This window comes from Hypomesus nipponensis, chromosome 18 (genome assembly GCF_054491055.1).
Source record: "Hypomesus nipponensis isolate SF chromosome 18, ASM5449105v1, whole genome shotgun sequence".
Lineage (NCBI taxonomy): Eukaryota > Metazoa > Chordata > Actinopteri > Osmeriformes > Osmeridae > Hypomesus > Hypomesus nipponensis.
The window spans coordinates 17266785-17290499 of NC_140378.1; the positions used below are offsets into that span (position 1 = coordinate 17266785).

At 49.2% G+C, this 23715-nt stretch overlaps 2 protein-coding genes and 1 long non-coding RNA gene across 3 annotated transcripts in view; all 3 read left to right on the plus strand.

Moving 5' to 3' along the window:
- Positions 1-9471, plus strand: part of LOC146252479 (nucleolar protein 4-like) — a 38571-nt gene extending 29100 nt beyond the window's left edge. The window contains exons 3-8 of the mRNA XM_084680778.1: positions 4570-4973; positions 5731-5910; positions 6052-6240; positions 7164-7283; positions 8149-8353; positions 9176-9471. Coding sequence (XP_084536904.1) covers positions 4570-4973; positions 5731-5910; positions 6052-6240; positions 7164-7283; positions 8149-8353; positions 9176-9399 — 1322 coding nt within the window. The 3' untranslated portion in view covers positions 9400-9471. The remainder of the gene's footprint in view (positions 1-4569; positions 4974-5730; positions 5911-6051; positions 6241-7163; positions 7284-8148; positions 8354-9175) is intronic.
- Positions 9472-9499: 28 nt separating this feature from the next.
- LOC146252480 (uncharacterized) lies at positions 9500-15198 on the plus strand. The gene is made up of 2 exons (XR_014732115.1): positions 9500-11037; positions 13877-15198. It is a non-coding gene; the product is annotated as an uncharacterized LOC146252480 (long non-coding RNA).
- Positions 15199-15790: 592 nt separating this feature from the next.
- srms (src-related kinase lacking C-terminal regulatory tyrosine and N-terminal myristylation sites) lies at positions 15791-23027 on the plus strand. The gene is made up of 8 exons (XM_084680070.1): positions 15791-16608; positions 17768-17889; positions 18084-18250; positions 19449-19605; positions 19900-20058; positions 20241-20422; positions 20562-20718; positions 20990-23027. The coding sequence occupies exons 1-8, from the start codon at positions 16262-16264 to the stop codon at positions 21187-21189; spliced, it is 1491 nt and encodes a 496-aa protein (XP_084536196.1). The 5' UTR covers positions 15791-16261; the 3' UTR covers positions 21190-23027.
- Positions 23028-23715: the final 688 nt, after the last annotated feature.

The window sequence follows — 23715 nt, forward strand, 5'->3', positions numbered from 1 at the left end:
TGTGTGTGTGTGTGTGTGTGCCTGCATGTGTGTGTGTGTGTGTGTGCCTGCATGTGTGTGTGTGTGTGGATCAGTAGGGCATGACAACAGAGCAGGGATTTGAGTGTTTGCTGCCCGGCTTGGAGCACGTCCGTGAGTGGGGCAGGGCTCAGGAAAGCTGGGCGGGGCCAATGTAAAGGGGGCGTGACCAACCGTATCTGGGCGGGGCCCACAGGCTAGAAGCGCCTGCTCAACGCACACAGGCATACACACACTGCAAACATGCATTCTAAACTCCAAAGCTTGTGAACATGCAGGCTTAAGACAGATCTGTGGTGTAGGGCCTACCTCTAGAGATGACCCCCGGGTTTCCCCCCTCTGAATGGAGGCGTTTGTGCGATTGGTTCTGCCTAGGTCACAGGTCTCATCATGTGACTCTGCCGGCCTCCCGTGGCCCAATGTCACATGGTCCCCAGGGCCAGTCCTAGGACACAGTGACCCCAAACATACTCCAGATCTATCTGTCCTGGCCTCTCTGTGACCCCCCACCTTGCACTACACCCCCTCCTCCAGCTGGTCTCTCCCATTCTCTCTCCCTATCGCTCTCCCATTCTCTCTATTTCTCTCTCTCCCTTTCCTTTTTTCTCTCTTTCTCCATATCTCTCCCCCTCCCTCCCTCTGTCTCTCTGTCTCTCTGTCTCTCTCTCTCTCTCTCTCTGTCTCTCTTTCTCTCTCTTTCTCTCTTTCTCTCTCTTTCTCTCTCTTTCTCTCTTTCTCTCTCTTTCTCTCTCTTTCTCTCTCTCTCTCTCTTTCTCCAGTCTGAGCTGACCTCCATGTCCTCCACTGGCTGCTGTCTCTACACTGACCTTGCACATGCCCACACACACACCTACACACACCATCCCCACTCTCACACCGATGCACACAGACACACCAACCCCACTCTCACACCGACACTCACAGACACACCAACCCTACTCTCACACAGACACACACAGACACACCAACCCTACTCTCACACAGACACACACAGACACACCAACCCTACTCTCACACAGACACACACAGACACACCAACCCTACTCTCACACAGACACACCAACCCCACTCTCACACCGACACACACAGACACACCATCCCCACTCTCACACAGACACACACAGACACACCAACCCTACTCTCACACAGACACACACAGACACACCAACCCTACTCTCACACAGACACACCATCCCCACTCTCACACCGACACACACATAACCCACAGTAGGCTATGTTAACGACCAGGCCATGTTAACACTGTGTCGTGGGTTACGTCATGCTCTAAATTAGCATGTGTGTGCGTGTGTGTGTGTGTGTTTTTGTGTGTGTGCTACAACATGTTTTGATCTCCAACTTCATGCGTTAGTGGCTATGAAGCAGTTGATGAAGCCCAATTTTAGAAGCTGTTTGTGTGAAGCCTCAGGCTACTGTGTTAAGATGGCAAAGTGGCATCTAATTTATTGTACCATCGCTACATTAAAGAAACAATCCTCTTAATGAATGCCAGAATTTTAATCTGCCCAGTTTATTTAAATCAATGGACAAGAGGCCAACGACAATAGAAACATTGATTTATACTCTCATCCTGTAAAATATAGAATTGCCACAGCAGATTAAATCATATTGATTAAAATGTTTTCTCTGAAAAGGAGAGTTAGAGTCACAGAGGGCTTGATATATCGGCTCATTCTTTAATTAACAGCTTGTTACTCTGGACAAACTGAGGAATACATGCATATATCTTCTGTTCAATTAGAAATAGGCTGATTACTCACATCGAAAGTTGACTTGAAGATTTACTGAGTCTGATTTTTTAGACTTGACTAGATGCAGCTGAACATGGCAGAAACACGTTACTCTACTAAACCAGCTCAACTATTCAGGCACACACAAACTGGAGAAGTGTGACATGTTAGTCAATTCTGTTGGTCACTGAGTCTAGGACTGGATATCCAGTGGGATGGGGGGGGGGGGGGGGGTGACGGGAAGGAGGAGGGGAGGGGGGGCTGTTGGTCCTCCTCTCTGCTCTCCTCTCTGCTCTCCCTCTCCTCTCTGCTCTCCCTCTCCTCTCTACTCTCCCTCTCCTCTCTGCTCTCCCTCCTCTCCCCTCCTCTCCTCCTCTCCTCTCCTCTCTGCTCTCCCTCTCTTCTCCTCTCTCCTTTCCTCTCTCCTCTCCTCTCCTCCCCTCCTCTCCTCTCTGCTCTCCCTCTCCTCTCTGCTCTCCCTCTCTTCTCCTCTCTCCTTTCCTCTCTCCTCTCCTCTCCTCTCTCCTCTCCTCCTCTTCCTGTGTTTGCTGCCGTGTCCTGGAGCTCTGGGATGGACTCCCAGAGAGGATCATGGGTAAAACATCGATTGACTGTCTCATCCACACACACACACACTACTTATACACACACACACACACACATCACATGCATACCACACACTCTCACACACCACCTTCCGAAGCCCCTGGAGCATGGCTCTCCTTTGCGATGAGGCACAGGGGCTTTTAGGTGTGTGTGTGCGTGTACCATACTGTGTGTGTGTACCATACTGTGTGTGTGTGTGTTTTAGTGCTCTGAGACCTTTTTCCTCCTAAACACAGATCTCCTGTGCCCTAATGCCCCAATCCTGCTAAACACCACAATGCATCAAAGTGACATTCTGAATTCACTTGAGCCCCACCCCTCTCTACACTGGGAGGGAGGGAGGGAGGGAGGGAGGGAGGGAGGGAGGGAGGGAGGGAGGGAGGGAGGGAGGGAGGGAGGGAGGGAGGGAGGGAGGGAGGGAGGGAGGGAGGGAGGGAGGGAGGGAGGGAGGGAGGGAGGGAGGGAGGGAGGGAGGGAGGGAGGGAGGGAGGGAGGGAGGGAGGGAGGGACAGGATGTATGGAAAGAGGGGTGGATGGGTAGATGGCTTGATGCAGGCACCAGGGGTGGAGAGATGGGTAGATGGGTAGTTGCAGGCAGCCAGGCAGACAGGAGGTAGTCTCTACGGCTGGCTGAGGGGGATTTGTGTTGAGCTGGCAGGAATTAGGTTGGCCTTAGACTGTGCGCATGAATACCTTTTATACTCTAATAAATACACGACGACTGCCATAGCCACCATGCATATCCCCTCTCTCCCTCTCCTCTCTCCCTTGTTCTCCCACCTCCCTGTCATGCTTTTTAGCTTTTCTCCTCCACCCTCCCTCTCCCCTTCTCCCTCCCTCTCCCCTCCACCCTCCCTTTCCCCTCTCCCCTCCACTCTCCCTCCACCCCTCCACCCTCCCTCTCTCCTCCACCCTCCCTCTCCCTTCCACCCTCCCACTCCCTGTGCCTGTCTCTTTCCCTCAATCTCTCTCCATCCCTCCACCCCCCACGCTTCCTCCTCATCCCTCGCTCTGCCTTTCTCCCTGACCTGCTCTCTACCCCCACCCCCCTCTGACCTCCTTCTCCAGCTACGCTACCTCCCCCCTCTTCCTCTACCCATCCCTCTCTCCCTCTCTCATCCCTCTCTCCTCTGCGGTGGTTCCTGCTCCACCCCTCCCCTCTTCTTTCCCAGAATGACACTCTCCTGCCCTTGTCTCTAGAACGAGACAGTTGGCTTTCTCCTTTTTCTTTTTACTGAAAATACAGTCCAGGAAAGGAGATGTGTGTGTGTGTGTGTGTGTGTGTGTGTGTGAAGGCTTAGGAAAGTTGGCTACAATACTGCCCCGCCGCGCGCGCAGTATTAAATCCAAATCACACACACACAGAGCCTGCAATACATGTGAGCTCCTCAGTTACTCTCTATGGTGTGTGTGTGTGTGTGTGTGTGTGTGTGTGTGTGTGTGTGTGTGTGTGTGTGTGTGTGTGTGTGTGTGAGCGAGGAGAGAATAGGATCCTCTGTATGTATGTAGGGTGGTCATGTGCCTGTGTCCAGTGAGAAGTGGGACTTTGTAGCACAAGAGACCTCCAGTCCTTCCTCAACATAATGCTGTGTGTGTGTGTGTGTAGGTTGTGTGTGTGTAGGTTGTGTGTGTGTAGGTTGTGTGTGTATATCTGAACAAAGGGACAATACTGACTGGTCTTATTGATGGAAAGCAAACCACACAGCCAATCAGTCAGCCAGACCAGTCCTCACACACACACACACACACACACTCCACAGTCACTCTTTAGTAGCTGCTGCCTGTCTGAAGGATGGAAGGGGAATGAGAGGAGAACTTAGTCCTGGTCTCCTGGTTGAACTAACAACCACTCGCAACACAATCTGCCTTCGTTCTACTGTCACTTTCCAGCTCAGTCACAATATACCCTTTAGAACACACTCACACTCGCACACAGAGTGGCAAACTGACCTGCTTTATGGGTATTGCTGCTTCAGTACGGCCTCAGTGACAGCCCCCTCTACTGGTGTCCTAGTGTACTTCCTGTTTCTCAGTCAGAGGAAGTGAGGGGGGGGGGGAGGGGGGGACTGGACAGGACCAGAGGAGACTGATCAGTCAGGGCAGTGAAACGGTGTTCATGAGAGACGACAGTGAAGAACAACAGAAGCTACCGACCTGTAGGATGGTTTAATGACCCTCTCCATCTCTCTCTCTCCAGATGACTCCTCCTCTGAAAGCGGCAGTGGGAACGGCCTGCCCACTGTGACCCCGCCCTCCGCGGGCGTGGCCACACCCCCAGACAGCTCCGGCGGGAAGCAGGGGGCGTCCTACGGCCAGGTCGTCAACGGCAACGGGCCGCCCGCCCCCCTGGACTTCAGCACCACCTCCTCGTCCTCCTCAGAGGACCAGCAGCCAATCAACTTGAGCGAACGTCTCCCCGTCGCCACGGCAGCACTCCTGGGCACCCTCCTACCAGAGCCCCCCGATGAGCTGCGCAGGAAGTACCCCGTGCCTGGCAAGCCCCTCCCCCTGCCCCTCCCCCTGCCCCTCCCCCTGCCCCTGGCACACCCCCACCCCGCAGAGCTCAGGCTGGACAGAGACATCAGGGACTATGGCAGCAAGGTGAGCTCACACACAACACGCACACACTCACACACTCACACCTAAACACCCACACACACACGCAGTTCCCTCTCTATTCCCCCCAGAGACAGTCACAGCCTATGAGCTGGCACGCTGGCTCTGTAAAGGCCTGCGTTCCTCTCAAAGGGCAGCAGAACCATCGCTCGTCCTTGAAGTGTCTCCACCATAAAACCTCTTTGCACCGAGGCTATAGTGACGGAAAGTTCTGGATTACAGTGTGTGTGTGTGGGAGGAGATCTAATGCGCTGTGACCCGACAGACAAGTGTGTTGAACTGTGGTCAGATATGTGTGTTTGAGAAGGGCAGACGTAACAAGGTCTTGTCTCTGTCCACTGAGTACAGAACCACTCCAACCAGCTCTCTACTGGCTGGCCTTGGACACAGCTAGCGCATCCACTACCTCGCTCGCTCGCTCGGACACACACACACACACACACAGAAGTATCAGGGAAGAACGGCGCTGCTACCTTTTGTCAGGTTCATCAGTGAGGATCCCGCTATTGTGCTTCTGTTCAATGTCTCCACGCGCTCAGACTGGAGCCTCTGAATGGCTTTTGTCCATGTGTTTCTTATGCTCTCTTTCTTTTTTCTATTCTCTTTGTGTGTGTGTTGTGTGTGTGTGTGTGTGTACCTGTCTGTGTGTGTACCTGTGTGTCTGTGTGTGTGTCTGTTTATCTGTGTGTGTGTGTGTACCTGTGTGTGTGTACCTGTGTCTGTTTGTGTGTGTGTGTGTCAGTCTCCTCAGTACAGCTCAGGGAGTTATGAGTGTGTGAAGATGGAGGTGGCTGCAGAGGACCTGACGGTGGGCAGAGCCCAGGGAGCAGACGAGGATGACGACGACCACGATGACCACGACGACAGCGACAAGATCAACGACACGGAGGGCGTCGACCCCGAGAGACTAAAGGCCTTCAACGTAAGACACACACACACACACACAGGCAGGAACAACCGTGCCATTCTTGAAGCGAGACCACGGATAAGGCAGGCAGGAACACACACACACACTATCTAATACAGATCTGACTGTGGGACTACCTGTGTGCACCCCCTACAGATGTTTGTGCGTCTGTTTGTGGATGAGAACCTGGACCGCATGGTCCCCATCTCCAAACAGCCCAAGGAGAAGATCCAGGCCATCATCGAGTCCTGCAGCCGCCAGTTCCCAGAGTTCCAGGAACGCGCGCGCAAGCGCATACGCACCTACCTCAAATCCTGCCGTCGCATGAAGAAGAACGGCATGGAGGTAAACTGGTCTCTCTCTGCCTCTCTCTCTCTCTGACTCTGTATCTCTCTGCCTCTGTATCTCTCTGACTCTCTCTCTGACTCTGTATCTCTCTGCCTCTGTATCTCTCTGACTCTCTCTCTGACTCTGTATCTCTCTGCCTCTGTATCTCTCTGACTCTCTCTCTGACTCTGTATCTCTCTGCCTCTGTATCTCTCTGCCTCTCTCTCTCACTGCCTCTGTATCTCTTTGCCTCTCTCTCTCTCTCTCTGCCTCTGTCTCTCTTTGCCTCTCTCTCTCTCTGCCTCTGTCTCTCTCTGACTCTCTCTCTCTGACTCTCTCTGACTCTCTCTCTCTATCTGACTCTGTATCTCTCTGCCTCTCTCTCTCTCTGCCTCTGTCACTCTCTGACTCTCTCTCTGACTCTCTCTCTCCCTGACTCTCTCTGACTCTCTGTGTCTCTCTGCCTCTCTTTCTGACTCTCTCTCTCTCTCTGACTCTCTCTCTATCTCTCTATGACTCTCTCTCTGACTCTCTCTGCCTCTCTCTCTGACTCTGCCTCTGACTAACTCTGTCTGACTCTCCCTTTCTGACTCTTTCTCTATGACTTTTTATATCTCTAATTCTCTTTCACTCTCTAATGATCTCTCTCTGACACTCTCTCATGTGGAAGAATGCTTATCTATACTATATCGGTACTATTTATCTCTCTATCTATACTATGTATCAGGACAGCAAGATTGTGTTCTCTACATCAAGCAGACGCTTCTGGAGTGTAGCGGTGTCTCTTTGCTGCCCCTCAGTGGTGGATATTAGAACTTCAGCCCATGTTACTCCCACGCTGTCTCAGTTGCATGCAGGACAAGGCTGTTTCCTGGACATTGTGGTCCCAGCAGTGTTGTGTGATGGTTGTGTAACGGTTGCCCCCCTCGGTCGTCTTCCAGACCCGACCGACGCCACCTCACCTCACCTCTGCCATGGCCGAGAACATCCTGGCCGCCGCCTGCGAGAGCGAATCACGGAAGGCAGCCAAGAGGATGCGCCTGGACGTGTACCAGGCCCACGTGAGTCAGCTTCCTGTGTGTGTTCCAGAGACGTGTGTGTGCTGACTCGGCGTGGCTGAGTTGTTTGCGGTGGTGTGGGTGAAGGAGTCCAGATGGTGTGATCATGCATGTATGCGTCCACAGCTCCTGGCAGTATACATCATGTTATTGTATTACCCCTACTGTGTGTGTGTGTGTGCTTCAGATCAAAGAGCTTGAAGGAAACATGACACTGAACATACTTACTCTCTTGTCCTCCCCCTCTCCTCTCTTCGCACACTCCCTCACTGTCTCCCCTCTCCCCCTCCCTTCTCTCTCCTCTCAACCTCTCCCCTCTTCCCCCTCTTCCCCCTCTCCTCACCTCTCCTCTCTCCCCTGTCTCCTCCCTCTCCTCTCCTACCCCCTCTTCCCCCTCTCCTCACCTCTCCTCTCTCCCCTGTCTCCTCCCTCTCCTCTCCTTCCCCCTCTTCCCCCTCTCCTCACCTCTCCTCTCTCCCCTGTCTCCTCCCTCTCCTCTCTCCCCTGTCTCCTCCCTCTCCTCTCCTACCCCCTCTTCCCCCTCTCCTCCCTCTCCTCTCTCCCCTGTCTCCTCCCTCACCTCTCCTCTCTCCCCTGTCTCCTCCCTCTCCTCTCTCCCCCTCTCCTCCCTCTCCTCTCTCCCCCTCTCCTCCCTCTCCTCTCTCCCCCTCTCCTCCCTCTCCTCTCTCCCCTGTCTCCTCCCTCTCCTCTCTCCACCTCTCCTCCCTCTCCTCTCTCCCCTGTCTCCTCCCTCTCCTCTCTCCCCTGTCTCCTCCCTCTCCTCTCTCCCCTGTTTCCTCCCTCTCCTCTCTCCCCTGTCTCCTCCCTCTCCTCTCCTACCCCATCGTGCCCTCTACCGCCCCCCCAGGAGGAGCAGATTGCCCTGGACAAGCCGGTGTGTCGGGAGCCAGCCTCCCTGGCCCACTCGGCCTACTCCCTGGCTGCTTCGGCCTTCTCCCAGGACCAGCTCTACATCAACGGCGGCCTCAACTACAGTTACCGTGGTTACGGCGGCCTGGGAGCCAGCATGCAACACCCGGTCTCCCTGACAACAGGCACTGCTCAGAGCAACGGTGAGAGACTTGGAGAAAGGAAGAAAGTGTTTCTTTCTTTGGCTGGTAAATGGCCATGTGGAGAGTCTGCCATAGGCCTGCTTGACCTCCGACCCTGCATACGTATATTTCTAACAGGGAGTCCTAAATCAGGGCTCAACATTAAGGCTTGTCTGTTTGTCCGGGACAAGGAGATTTTTTTTGTAGGGCAAATAGAAGATAAGTGTGCTTGCCCCACTGGACAAGTTACACCTTAAACAAAATAAAATGCCATGTTACTTCACGTTATGTGAAGTGCACTCATTACGTCTATTTTACCGATTTTAAAGTAGCTAGCTTTTTTCCTCTGTGTTTCGGTGAAGTTGATCATTTCATCTCGGTGAATTCTGCACCAAAAAGGTAGAGGAGGACTGCCTATAAGAGAGAACGCGATTCCCCATTGATTTGTTGCATCAGAATTTTGATTTGGGTCACATAAGTCTTGAAATTTGAGTGAGAGTGCGTCGCCCGGTAGACCAAAAACGTCAGGGAGGACTGCTGTTGTAGATACAAGCCTGCTGAAGATGGTCAAAATCTCAGATTTCTTGAACCGAGCTTGTTTCATTCGTCATTTGCCTGCGAAGGGACTTACGTTAGCCAGGCTAGTTTGGCCCGTTTAACTCGGTCAGGCTATTTAAAGGTCTCGGGCAAGTGAAACGTAAATGTACTTGTCCAAAGTGCCTCAAAAGACTCATGTCAAGCCCTGTACTTACATACTGGTGGAATACCAATTGTGTCAGCCTTTCACTGTGTCTTGACCCGAGTCTGTCTCTCTTCTCCCTCCATCTCTCTCCGTCCCTACAGGCCCAACAGACCTGAGCATGAAGTCTCTGGGCTCCAACTCCTCCTCCTCCAGCTCTAATAGCCGCGGGGGCGGGGGCGGGGGCGCGGGCGGGGCAGCGGGCGCTCAGCTCAGCCCCACCGAGGTCACGGCGGTGCGTCAGCTCATCGCCGGCTACCGTGAATCTGCAGCATTCCTGCTGCGCTCAGCCGACGAGCTCGAGAGCCTCATCCTGCAACAGAACTGAGAACCGAGACCTTCACCCCTCACCTCCCTCGCCTCCTCCCCCTCCTCCTTCCCTCACACCCCCTCCTCCTCCCCTCACACTCCCCCCTCCTCCCCTCATGCCCCCTCCTCCTCCCCTCACACCCACTCCTCCTCCCCTCACAGCACCAGACCTGCTCCCCCCTCTCCTGCTCCACCAGGCACCACGTCCATCCTCTCCCTCTCTTAGGGGGCAGACCCACTGCACTCCATCATCTGTCTCACTCCTCTTTCACTTTTCTCAGCACTCCTTCACCCACCCCCCTCCCTCACACCTTCACCCCCCCCCCCCCTCACTCCTTCACCAAAGCTGCTGTGAGGGAAGGAGCATAGACGAGAAGATGAGGGAAGAGGAGGGCGAGGAGTTGGACGGAGAAGATGACAATGGTAGAACACTACAAGGCTGTGGTGTTTCTAGAAGAATCTATAAGTGACTGGAACTGAATGAACCAGGGCAGGGGGAATAAGATGGATAGACCCCTCTCGCCAACGGCATCCCATAAAAACTATGGAAATATAACTGGCTAACTAGTACTAAAAAAATTGTTAATGATAAATATGTTTGATTTGAAGGTGATGTGTTTTTCGTTTGGATATCTACTGAGTTTCTTGGCTCCCTTGCTACTGAAGAAGGTGTGGGACTGAATCCAAAACACAGCTCCGTTTCCCGAGCAGGCGCTCTGAACAGAGGCTAAAGAAGAACGAGACAAACACAAAGGAGAGGGGAGGCAACTTGCGCTCGCTGTAAATAAGCTGTCCGTGTCCTATAGCACTTTCCCCTACCCCCTACCCCCTGCTCCGCCTCACCCTCTCCTCCATTCCCCTCCTCCTCGTGGTGCATCACTCCAGGGAGACACCTCAGACACCTCCTTCCTGTCGCTCTGCACCCCCCCCACACACACACACACACTCCACACCCCACACACACACCCCACACACTCCACACCCCATTCCAGGTGCCAGACAGCCTCTACAAGCTGCCTGGTGTTTTCAGGCTTGTCTCACGCACACAGTCCTTCTACGGTGAGACAGGTCGATGGTGACCTCAGCCTCAGTTCCTGTCCCTCCCTCTCCTGCTTTCCCGTGTTGAGTGTTCGTCTGCGGCTGTCGCCATGGAGATACTTTAACCACCATCAGGACTGCTGGCGGATGGGAGGCAGGGATGGATGGATGGATGTCATTTCTGAGTGGTCCAACATGTCAACCAACCACCCACCCATCTGTGTTCTTTATTTCTCTCTCTTGTTCTCACTGGTTCTGCATTCCTCTGCTTCCTATGGACCTGTCACCCTCTGTTCTGCATCCTGGGATCCATGCCCAGCGCGGCCCAGCTGTCAGGTGCTGTCCAGCCCAGTGGACCTGGGGGTGGGCCTGGGTCAGAGAGGGACCATGTGTTTGTCTGTAGACTCTTTTGAGATGGCCACGATTCCTCCTCTTCTTGTTCTCCTAACATGGACCCGTACTGCTGCTATGAACCGGACCTTCTGCCACCGACCTGAAACCTCAAGCCAGGAGGACTCCTGCACAACCACAGCACCTCAACAACCACAACAACAACCAACAATAAACAGGAAGTCGTCGCAGGAAGTCTCACGTGGGCTGCTGAGTCTTCATCTCACGGGTACTCTCTTAAAAAAAAAAAAAAAAAAGACCCACGCCATCGTCGTGTGTGGCCATAACCCTGCTGTGTGGTTGTCTGACGTGTTCGTTATGTCATATAGGGCTGTGTTTCTGTTTCCTACTGGCTGACTTTTTTCTTTTGTTTTTTTTCATTTCTACTCCTGGGTCAGAGCCTCTGGGGTCGTCTAGGGGGCGAGCGACGAGCTCCTCTCTAATCCTCACACACACACATAGACTGTGCGTCCTCTTCTTACGGTGCACATGCAAGTAAACGTCTGGGAGTGAGTGAGTGAGTGAGTGAGTAAGTGAGTGGGGCGTGTGAGGAAGAGATGCAACTGTTGTTTCCCTGCGAGGTGGGGGGGGTCGCTGTAGGCCATGCTGCACCTCTAACTCGCTCCCTTTTGCACACTGAAGTAGCAGAATCTGTGACGGGGGAGGGGCCACCTCCCCCACCTTGCACTGGTCAGGTGCGTCCTTCTGAAGGAACCAGGAAGACGTTTTGCAATGCAGTCGATAATCATCACCCTGGCCCATGACGGCACGCTGACCGAGAAGACAGACAGACACACAGACAGACAGACAGACAGACAGACACACACACACACAGACACACACACACACAGACAGACAGACAGACAGACACACAGACAGACACACAGACAGACACACAGACAGACACACAGACAGAAAGACACACAGACAGACAGACACACAGACAGACAAGACACACACACCCAAAGACACAGACAGACAGACAGACAGACAGACACAGACAGACAGACACAGACAGACAGACACAGACAGACAGACAGACACACAGACAGAAAGACACACAGACAGACAGACACACAGACAGACAAGACACACACACCCAAAGACACAGACAGACAGACAGACACAGACAGACAGACACAGACAGACAGACACACAGACAGACAGAAAGACAGGCACACAGACCGATAGAGAACATGAGAGACCACTAACACAGGTTGTACACACACCCGCAGCAACAAACCTCTGGCCGATTTTCCGGCTATTTATGAAAATAATTTGGACAACTTGAAATAATAATTTCAATTGAATGATAATTGCGTATAGAATTGAACTCCCAAGTCTGTCAGGGCTAACAAGCTCCAGGCTGAAAGGATTTAGTTCAGCGGCTCCATCGAACACGAGAGAATTATGCAAGGTGTCCCCAGCAGGCTGCTCCTCTCCCTGGGCCTGTCTGCAGGCTGTCAGGACGGTGGCTTCCAGGGGTAGGTGACGTCCTCACCAAAGAGACGTCACACACCTGGCTCCAGACAGAACCGGCGAGCCCCCCACTCTGGAACCCTCTGGAACTCTGGCTGCCAGGGAAACGGAAGTTCTGGGTCGAGTCTTGATTCCGTCGTCTCTGTAACTTCCCCTCCATCTGTTCCTTGTCTGCTGAGACTGAGTCTGCAGCTCAGACCTAGGGTCTACACAGACCACTGAAGCCAGACTCAAGCCCCCTCGCCCCCCTCCCTGCTCTCCTCTCCTGTGTAGGTCTGACAGTCTCCCAGACGATCTCACTCTCCTGTGTTCAAGCTGCCTTGATGCTCCTCCTGGCCACGCCCTCAGGGTGGCCAGGAGACAACACACAGTCCTGTGGCCACATAACTGGCCACAGACGGAGTCATATACCTCACCATATGCACACAGTCAATACGGCCATATAGCTGGCCACACTGTGAGCCTCAACATAGATTTACAGTATACCTGTATAGGTGATGAGCTTGGAGGTGTGTGTGTGTGTGTGTGCGTGCATGTGAAGGCGCGAGTGTGTGTGTGTGTGTGTGAGCGAGGGACAGAATGCCCCTAGTTCTTAAAAAGACCCGTCAAGCGCTGCTCACCTTTTATAACGTCACACGCCACAAAACGTTGCTTTGTTGACAAATAACGAAGAAGATTGTGATATAGTTATGCATTTGTATTATAGACAAGGGACAATTCAATGTACAGTTCCAATATGACGGTCTTAAGAGGAGAGATTGTTCTACAGCAGAGGCTCTTGCTAAACCCTACTCCACCCTCTGTTTGCACCTCCGGGGAGTCAAACCAACAGGACTACAACCCATAACTAGGCAGATGACAATCTTGGAAAGGTGTAATTTGCTCACTGTTTGATTTCCATTCCTTTTCTGTGTGCAGCTGTTGTATACATAGTGTCTGGGAGGTGTCTGGGAGAAGGCAGTATTCTAGCCATAATCAGAGCATTCTAACTCAGCCTCCTCAAGACCTGCGCCAAGCTCCCATAGGTGCCCACGGTCAACGCATTTATATCTGATTTATATTTTTATTATTATTAATGTTATTATTTTATATATATTTTGTAGTGCAAGTAAGTGGTCTTTTCAAAAAATATTTTGTACAATACCAACAACTCAAGTGAAGTTCCTCTGTATGCCTATACTGTACATTCCATACCAGGATGTCAACCAGTTTAACAAGCAGCCTGGCTAGCATCACACCCGGGGTGTCCTGTCTTACGCTGCTCCTGATGAAACACGCTCCTCCACAAACAGGAAGTGCTCAGACCGTCTTGCTCTGGCGGCTGCATGCCCGTCCACCACTGCTCCGATGTGACCTCTTGACACCCAGAACATGTGCCAAGCACAGACCAAGCTTGCAGTCCTAACCATGTTCTTCAGTGAAACTCCCTAGCTACTGTGACTGACCTCTTTCTTTCACTATCTGTAGTTTATCTCGTCCCCTGCTCCTTCAGTAGCCAGGCAAATGAGTTCAGCACTTCAGTATTTTTTACATCCTGTCATCGTACTGCATTCAAAGTGTGTGATCGTGTCATCTGTGTTCACCTGTAGGGCTGCAGTATGACCTCCAGGGGGAGCTGTTTTGGTCCGTTCAGACAGACAGGTTCAGGAGTAGTGTGATGCTGGCCTAGACCCTCCGCAAGTGAACACACACTTTGAAACGTATTAATCTGCTTTGGTCAGATGTATAGCTCAACAAAAAAGAAGAAAAAAAAAAAAAAGAATAGAGAAAAATAATTGAACCTTTTATTTTTCTATCAGGGCAGTGTACAGCTACAGTCAAATCAATATGGTCTTATGACCATCGTCAGTTTTTATGTTCGAATTTTGTGGTGCTTTTCTGTCTTAGTTTGATTTAGTCTTCACCACCTCCTCCTTTACCAGAAGCTGATTGTCTGTTTCCTCTCCCTTGGGATTTGAACCCAGCACCAATGTGAACCTGTATTCTCCTCATGATTTTGGACTCAGTGGAAGTGTGATGTTTACATGTACAGAGTTTTGCAACTTAATTTCTTTTTCTTTTTTTTTTTTCATTTGTCTCATTCCCTCATCTATCAGCCTCCCTTCCTGTTTTAAGTTGATACCTAGTAGTACATTGAAGGGAAATGGGACCGGGTCTACAGAAAGTTAATGTCATATATTTACACTGTAAAAAAAAAAAAAAAAAAACAAGCTGAATGTTGGGAGAGCTGAGTGTCTGCCTGTTTGGGACTCTCTCCTTTCAGTCACAGCTGCACACAAGCCACTGGCCCTAAGTGAACTGGACCTAGTGGGGTGGGGGGACCAGAAGGGGGGCACTAACTGAAGTGGGAAGAAAATTCCTCAATGAATGATAAGCCATTGACGTACCCTGTGTTGGGTTTTCAAGTCTATTCGTGTATTTAGCCAGAGAGAAAAAACTGAAGCGCAGCCACAAACCTCAGGAAAAAGGACATCACTTTTATAAAATGTCCTATTGGAGGCCCATTTCCCTCTTTGATACCATATAAATTATATCAAAGGATTATTCTTTTTATATTTATTGTGTTATATATATAACAGTGGATACTTTTTTTCCAGTACATGTGGCTAAATATTTTGATTCTTTAGAAAGGTGTTGATAATATATATGTAAAGCAACTAAAAGACTTGAGGAAAAAGATGAAGAAAAAAAAACGTTCTTTCTGTTTGTTTACACAGCATGGGCGGTTCATTGACTTAACATATCACTTTGATTTATGACAAACCAATGATCTGAGATTAAGCTTTTTTCAGTGTGATGTCACTGCTAAGGTAAAAATGTTTCCAAAACTTCAAAGTTGTGACTTTCTTTCTCTCCCAAGCTGTACGTCACAAAGCTAAATATACTAATAAAAAGTGTGCTATCTATCAAACAGACCTTTCAGTGTTGTTTTCTGTATTAGGTTTACTTGTGTGAGATACTTTTATGCCTGTGTGCCACTGAAGGACATTGGTCAGACTCTATACTGCATTAAGATGGCTGGTGACACTGCTAGTTAGTTACTAAAACAACCTCAAATCAAATACATTTTATAATTGAGAAACAGTAGGAAATAAATTACTTAAAAATATAATTTTGTAGTAAAACATCAAAGACACTGAAATAAGGGTGTTTTCATCTTCGATTCAGTGCCTACTGTTCCTTGCAAAATTGTTTACACTGTCAAACGGATACAAAATAAATGTCAACGTATTTCCACACGCCATGTTAACTGTTAAAATATCTCAAATATTTTGCATTAATTGTTATTAAAGTAAGGCTGTGTAGTAAATATACATGGTTATGAATAGGCCTAATTTGACAAATTCTGGCAAATTAGCTACAAAGGAGAACACCTATTCAAATTGCCAAGGGCATATGGACAAAACCTCCTGTTTGTTTACATAGGGCAAACCGTAGGGTTTACAGTAAGTGCAGTGTTGAGTGGAAAGGAGACAGGTGTACGGAAAGCGGGAGACGTTCATCGCGCCAACTCAAAACAAGAGTCCATGTGCTTTCTGCTTCACCATCCTGGCACAAAGCCTGCTTGATAGACTGAATTGTTGAGGCAAATGTTTAGCCAAGAATAATGTGATGAAATGATCTTTAATTTGAGAATTAACTAGTCTAAGTTGATACTCGATCGCAGGAGATTGTGTCGCCTCCTCGCCAATATGTCGTTTCCGCATTCCCACAGCCCTCGAGTTCCAGCCTAATATCCAAGATCCATCTCCACACTAAACCGGTTCCTCCTGAATATCTGCCCCGTTAGCGCTGGCGCTGCACATTATGTGTGCTGTGGGTGAGACAAGAGAGAGCTAAAGGAAGGCGTACCGAAACTGTTAGCAACTGACCTATTTGGAATAACAATAATTTTGGCGTCGTAGCCTATTGTTGTAGTGCCGACCCCCTTAATTTTTTTATCCTGGAGACCGCGGCTCTGCGGCAGGTTTGGGATGGAGGGCTGTTGTCGTACCTGCATGCCATGTTTGAGTCGTTTATGGAACTGCATATGGCCCGAACTCCACTACCCGAACATCACAAGGCCGGCAGAGATCCCTACCGTTTCAGGTGATATCCGTGTCCCGACCCCGAAGAAGAAACCCACGCAGCTCTATGCTGCTCTATTTGATTTTGAAGCCAGGAGCGAGGAGGAGTTGACTGTGAAGGAAGGTGACAAGCTGTCGGTCATTGAGAAAAGGGGAGACTATGTCCTGGCCAAGAAACTTACAGGCACGCTGGAATCCGGTTTGATACCAGCTAACTATGTGGCACTTCTACAGGACGAATTCGCTAAATACAAGTGAGTGCTGTTTAATTGTAGGCTATGCGGGGGCGGTATGCGGTATTATGTTGAATATGTCTAAATATTATAGCCTTATTACTCTGTTTCACAGATTTAATATAATACATTGTACAAAAGCATACATTAGATTGCTATAACAGGAGCTGTATGTGAACCAGCAAATGATTTATTATCAATTTGGCCAAGTGACGATTTGATCTTTTAAACAGTAAAGATAGACCACATAGCTCCCCGTGGTGTGATCTTTTGAGTTGCTCAATGTCTAAAGTTTTTGGGCTACTGTGGTTGTGTGTGTGTGTGTGTGTGTGTGTGTGTGTGTGTGCGCGTGCTTTTGTGCGTGCTTTTGTGCGTGCGTGAGTCACTGCAGCAACCCTTTCTAATAGGGCAGCCAACACATTGTTGTTACAGTAACAATGCCTCTGTATTACGTTTCTGTTGGCTATCTATTACAAAATACAGAAGGATATACAGAATTCAGTTTTTAAAGTTGTATAAATACGGAATTAAATTAAAGTAATAGCAGGATTTGGAAATCCAAAACATTTGACATGTCCTCATCTTAACCGGTACTTGACAGTTTAAATTGAAATGATCGTCATGGAAACACACCCAACACCAACTATCCAAAAGGCAGCCGCACCCTGTGACTGAGTAAATACGAGTTCTGTCCAAGTCGATAACACACTTGAAATGTCACCTTAAAATTCACACTCAATTAAGATGGTTTTGTTGATTGTTAGATTAATTAAATGAGATGAAGATAAAGTAAATATGCATTAACTGGGCGTTTCATTTTGTGAAAACAAAGGGATATTTGAGAGATTGTTCCCTGATATTTTGTATTGTGTTCATACATTTTTGTCAGCTTGCCATGTGCCTAATGTATGCTTGTTTAATTAAGTGTTCAGTTAGTGCCCTGTGCGTGTGTGTGTGTGTGAGTGTGTGTGCGTGTGTGAGCGTGTGTGTGCGTGCGCTCACTCACTGTGCACAGGCAAAAGTGGCATATCATGTGTCTGCTTGTCCCTATGAACATGCTTGTCTCTCTCTGTCTATTTGTTTCTTTCCCTGCCCCGTCCATCTTTCCACCCATCCGTTGCTCTCTGTGTGTGCGTGTGCTTGTGTGTTTGTGTGTGTGTGTGTGTGTGTGTGAGTGAAGGTGGTACTATGGAAACATCAACCGTTTAAAGGCAGAGAAGCTGCTCCTGGCTTCCCAAAACAAAGATGGCTCCTTCCTCGTCCGTATTAGTGAGAGCCATAGTGACGAGTACACCATCTCAGGTAGGCTTTCCTCTCTCCCTCACTCTTTTCCATCTCTCCCCCTCTTACACCATCTTATGCAAGCAGGCCTCTGTCACACATTCTCTATCTTTCTCTCTCCCTCTATACTTAATCCCTCATTTCTGTCTCCACACTATCTAAACCAAGAGGTTTCTCTTTTATTTATTTGTGTGTGTGTGTGTGTGTATATACAGTCAGGAGTGAAGCGAAGGTCTTCCACTTCCGTATCCAGCGCTCTGTCATCGGAGCCTACTTTGTGTCTGACAAGGTGTCCTTTGCCACGCTGGGGGACCTCATCACGTTCTACCAGAACAACTCCAAGAGCCTGGGGGTCCCCCTGGACCAGCCGTGCACACAGAAGGTGGGTCTCAGTCCACACACACACACACACAGAAGGTGGCTCTCAGTCCACACACACACACACACAGAAGGTGGCTCTCAGTCCACACACACACACACAAACACAGAAGGTGGCTCTCAGTCCACACACACACACAAACGGCCACCTACCCAATGGGGAAAATTTCACTTAAAGCAAGTTGAATAGACCTAGAGTAGAGTACAGTAGAGTAGAGTAGAGTACAGCAGAGTAGAGTACAGCAGAGTAGAGTACAGTAGAGTAGAATACAGCAGAGTAAAGTACAGCAGAGTACAGTACAGTACAGTAGAATACAGCAGAGGGGTCAGGGGTCAGGAGTGACTCAGAGGTAGTTCCTGGAGACCCTCAGTGATTCCAGACTCTTCTCTCTTTCTTTCCAGCGGAGACAGTGAATCCCAGGCCAGGACAGAAGGACTGACTCACACACACACTCTAATATGGCGCTTATAGATACAAACACTCAGATTGTTCTTTGAATTTCACTGGTCGACTTTTCAATTATGCCGTTTTTTTTCTTTTTATTTACATACGTTGCCTCTGTTTTTGCAGCTAATTTATTGAATATTTAATCTTTTTAATGCACTGTCAGGGGTTTGTTGATTGTTGATTCTAGACTGACACATAGATGCCTCCAGAACAAAATCAACTGTGTTATAGCCTATTATTTCAAGAGTTTTTATTCTTGTCACCAACGTTTTTTTTCACATGTCAAAGCACATTTCACATTGATTTACTTGATTTTTGTCAGGTTTTTGTCAGTACCTGCCATATTTATAGTCTTATTTTCACAGTGTAGTTATTCATTTTATGTTTCACCAGATCATTTCATATTCTGTGTGGCACTTGATTATTTCAAATAAATAATATATTGTTCATACTAGGTTGTTTTTATCAGATGTAAAACCATCCCAAGCCATTTGAATATTCGTTCATTTTGTTTCCTTCATTCAGGAACTATATAATATACTATAACCGGATGTCTATTCAACTATTTATTGATATTGAAATGAAAGCTTGTTGGACAGTTTGTGTAAAACGTCTTTGCTATACCTCTAATCTTGATCTGACTAGATCTTTAAAGTTTTTTTCCTATATGACCCACAGAATGAGTGAGCCCTATGTATTTCCTTTTGGATGCCCCTTGGTCTGACCTCTCTGCTGTGTTCCTCCCTTCCACCAGAGGGAGCTGTTTGACATGGAGCCATGGGAACGGCCGCGCGAGGAGTTCAAGCTGCACAAGAAGCTGGGAGAGGGGCACTTCGGAGAGGTGTGGGAGGCAGTGTGGTCCTCTGGGCCTACCCCCAACCAGAGAGTAGCCATCAAGATGCTCAAACAAGGTGTGTGTGTGTGTGTGTGTGTGTGTGTGTGTGTGAAGAGTCAGATGGCTGATCGGTGAGGGAGTCGGGTTAGTAATCTGAAGTTTGCCAGTTCGATTCCCAGCCGTGCCAAATGATGTTGTGTCTTTGGTCAAGGCACTTCACCCTACTTGCTTCGGGGGGAATGTCCCTGTACTCGCTGTAAGTCGCTCTGGAAAAGAGCGTCTGCTAACTGACTAAATGTAAACGTGTGTGGTCGTGTGTTTCTGTGGGAGAGAGGTGCCATCGTCATGTTCTTGCTGCTCCCCCTTCCAGAGGACACCAAGCAGGATGACTTCATAAAGGAGGTGCATGCGCTGAAGAACCTCCACCACCCCAAGCTGATCCAGCTGATGGCTCTCTGCTCCAGAGGAGAACCCGTCTACATCGTCACAGAGCTCATGACCAAGGGCAGCCTCAAGTCCTATCTGACCTGTAAGCAACCTGCTTCCTTGATCCAACTCACTAGTCCCCCCCCATGTTCCCTAGCCCTCTGCTCCCTAGCCCCCTATTACCTAGCCTCCTATTCCCTAGCCCCCTATTCCCTTGCCCCCATTCCCGTGCTCTTACTCCCTAGTCGCTCCATGACATAACAGGCGTCCCTGTGCCCCCTCCAGCTCCAGAGGGCCACATGCTGACCTCGGCCCACCTGATCTACATGGGCAGCCAGGTGGGCGAGGGCATGGCCTACCTGGAGGACCGCAGCATCGTCCACAGAGACCTGGCCGCCAGGAACATCCTGGTGGGGGACGACCTGGTCTGCAAGGTGGCTGACTTTGGACTGGCTCGGATCATAAAGGTTGGTGTGAGCGTGCGGATATGTGTGTGCCCGAGTGTGTAGGTGTATGTATGTGTGGCCCTGTGTGTGTGGATGTGTGTGGCCCTGTGTGTGTGTGTGTGCGTGCCTCTGAGCGTCGGTCTCTCCCCTGGCCCTCCAGGACAGTGTGTACACGGCCAGTCGCAGCACCAAGATCCCTGTGCGCTGGACCGCCCCGGAGGCAGCCTTGTATCAGCGCTTCTCCGTCAAGTCGGACGTCTGGTCCTTTGGTGTGCTGCTCTATGAGATGATGTCACGGGGAAAGATGCCATACGACGGTATGACAACAACACACACGCAAACACCCACACACACGCAAACACCCACACACACATAAACACCCACACACACCATACACTTACAAATGGACCATTTGTGCTTATGTTTCTCTCTCCTCTTCTCTCCTACCCTCTTCTCCTCTCCTACCCTCCCCTCTTCTCTCCACTACCCTCCTTTCCTCCCCTCATTTCAACCTATCCCCCTCCTCTCCTCCCTCTTCCACCTCTCCCTCCTCTCCCCCCTTTCCTCCCTCTCCTCCCTCTCCTCCAGGAAAGACAAACAAGGAGGTACTGGAGCTCCTGGGTTCAGGCTTCAGGCTGCCCTGCCCCAACCGCTGCCCCCCCAACATTTACCACATCATGATGCAATGCTGGAACCCCGAGTGCTCCAAGAGACCCTCTTTCCACGCGCTGCACAGCCAACTCGACAACATCTACTCACGGATCTACTTCAAAACCATCGAGGTGTAAAGCTGAGCTGGGCGTCTGTCTTAAGGCATACCAGGTCAGGCGAGCCAAGTATCAAACTGGGTCTGCAGCTGGGCTGGACAGCTGTTCCCCACCATAAGGAGCGGAGCGGAGCGGAGGAGGAGGAGGAGTGAACATGGAGGAGGAGGAGGGGAGGATGAGAGCTGAGAAGGCTGGCAGTTAAAAGGAGAAGAGAGGAGGGTTGTGTAGGTACCATACACTCCAACAAAGGCACTGAAGAACCAGGAAAGGCCATGAAACTATTTGGGGCTGATCTGGGGTGGGGGGGGTTCTAACGGAGGAATAAGGGTGGATAGAAGAGGATGACATAACAGAGGAGGAGGAAGAGCAGGAGGGGAAGACACATGCTACTAGCTGCCCCTGACCCGATTACTCTGAATGATTATTATGACTAAACCATAGCAGAAAGAGAGCAAAACAGGATTTCTGTTGATTACTGTCTCTTTGTGCCAACTCTTGCAATCAATATTTTGTTTTGTCACGTGAATTTTGCTGCTCCGTTATGAATTGTGGTTTTGTGCAATATAATATCCCTTCTTATTGGGTGAAGAATGGGAGTGACAAGAGGTGGGCAGGGTACAAGGATAGAGTAAGAAGAAGAAACAATTGATTCATAGATGGATCGACTGTTACAGGGCTCTGGTCTTGTAGCATACACAGGCAGCCAATCACACGTAGGCCATGTAGGCCAGACGGCCAATCACAGAGTCACAATGTTTACACTACAGAGACTCACCCTGTAAGACACAGTTTAAAATCACAACATCACTTTTAGCTAAAAAATAATAATAAATCAAGACCACATTTACATCGCCAATGGGTCCCATTGTCTTGCCTTGCAATTCCATTGGATACAAGTGGTCTTTCAAAAAAAAAAAAAATGTTAAAGCTATTATAGACCTAAAAGTGACGTTGTAATTTTACAACCAGGGGTCTTACAGGGTTAAACACAAATGTGGAGGACGCCATGGTAGCTACAGACTTAAGTACATAAAGGACTTTTACAGCAGATTTTATCTAGTGACTAGTATGACCATGTTTTTACATCCAATGCTATTTTTTAAACCTGATGCATGACATACTTATAGCATAGGACTTCATACTTGAGCACATGGGTGTCGTTAGACCCTTTTTACTGGGGCACGTGCCCCAGTCAAATCTAAAGTTTGAGTTTTAACAATTTACTTTATTAGTCAGTGCATTTATTTTGATTGATAATCCCGGAAAAAAATTAACGCAGTATCCCTATCAACGCTTGTAAAAGTGTTTAACTGAAAACACAAACCGATGCATGCAGAATTCCATGTCAGGCCAAATAGCCCCTGCAGCACGCACACAGAAGTCCAGGTGTCGGACGCGGCACACAAGTCTGAATTGAAAAACATTACAAAACTAGAGATAGTTTCTAAATGAGACCTAATGATCATCTTATTTTGACTCAAACATAAAAACATTTTTACATGAAGCTCAAAAAACACTATTTGCTCCCAAATGAATGTGAGGAAAATGTGCGTGTTCACATTAACAGTTGATGTCCCTGTCAAAGCTGATATCAACTTGCGTCCCTGAACTGTTGTATAGTGGGTTAAGGGGAGTTCATATAGCCTAGTAGTGCATTGTGCGCGTCAAGATTGAAAGAAAAAAATGAACATGAATAGGGGCCTGTGCCCCAGTACAGTTTTATGTGTAACAATGCCTCTGCTTGAGCCATACCATGTGGATATAGTTCCTTGTTCATTTACCAGACATTACCTTGAACACACCATCAGGTACTTAATAACAGATATTGTGCTAATAAAGTATTTTTTTTGAAAAATTAAGTATGTTGTACATGTTTGTAGTTTGTATTTATAGTGTGTGCATACGAGTCGAGTGTGTGTACGTGTGTGTGTGTGAGAGTCCTTGGTCTTCCAGATGCAGAAAGAAGGTATTCAGAAAGTATTTACTCAAGCAGGAGGAGATACTGGTCTGATACCTTTTCGTCTTCAGCCTTCCTTCGTTTAGTCTTATCATGAACCCCAGAACACTAGACCTCTTACTCGGTTCATCATGGAGGATGTCGTGAAGACATACCTGTTCCACGGTGAGATTTCCCTGTTTGTGTCTCCATCTGCTGTGTACCAACAGCTGGGCTAGGGAGGACGCCATGGAAAAAGCAGTCAGATGGTTGAGCGGTTAGGGAATCGGGCTAGTAAACAGAAGGTCTCTGGTTCGATTCCCGGCCGTGCTAAATGACGTGTCCTTGGGCAAGGCACTTCACCCTACTTGCCTCGGGGCGAATGTCCCTGTACTCACTGTAAGTCGCTCTGGACTGAAGAGTGTCTATTAAATGTAATGTAAATGTAAGAAGATTGCACAATTCTGGCGTGATCTATTTGATGGTGAAATTCTATTACTTAGAGCTCTTCAGGAACTTTACCACACTCAGAGCACGTAGACGGCTGACCTAGTCTGATGAGGTAGTCTAAGGGTAGGAGAGTAGTGTTAATACTGAAGTGGGCTGGCTGG

What these genes read in the sequence shown, in the direction of transcription:
- srms (XM_084680070.1), top strand. Translation starts at nt 16,262, where the DNA reads ATGGAGGGCTGTTGTCGTACCTGCATGCCATGTTTGAGTCGTTTATGG. An exon ending in CATCAAGATGCTCAAACAAG is followed by an intron (nt 19,606 to 19,899) that starts GTGTGTGTGTGT and finishes TCCCCCTTCCAG; the next exon opens with AGGACACCAAGCAGGATGAC. An exon ending in CCTCAAGTCCTATCTGACCT is followed by an intron (nt 20,059 to 20,240) that starts GTAAGCAACCTG and finishes TGCCCCCTCCAG; the next exon opens with CTCCAGAGGGCCACATGCTG.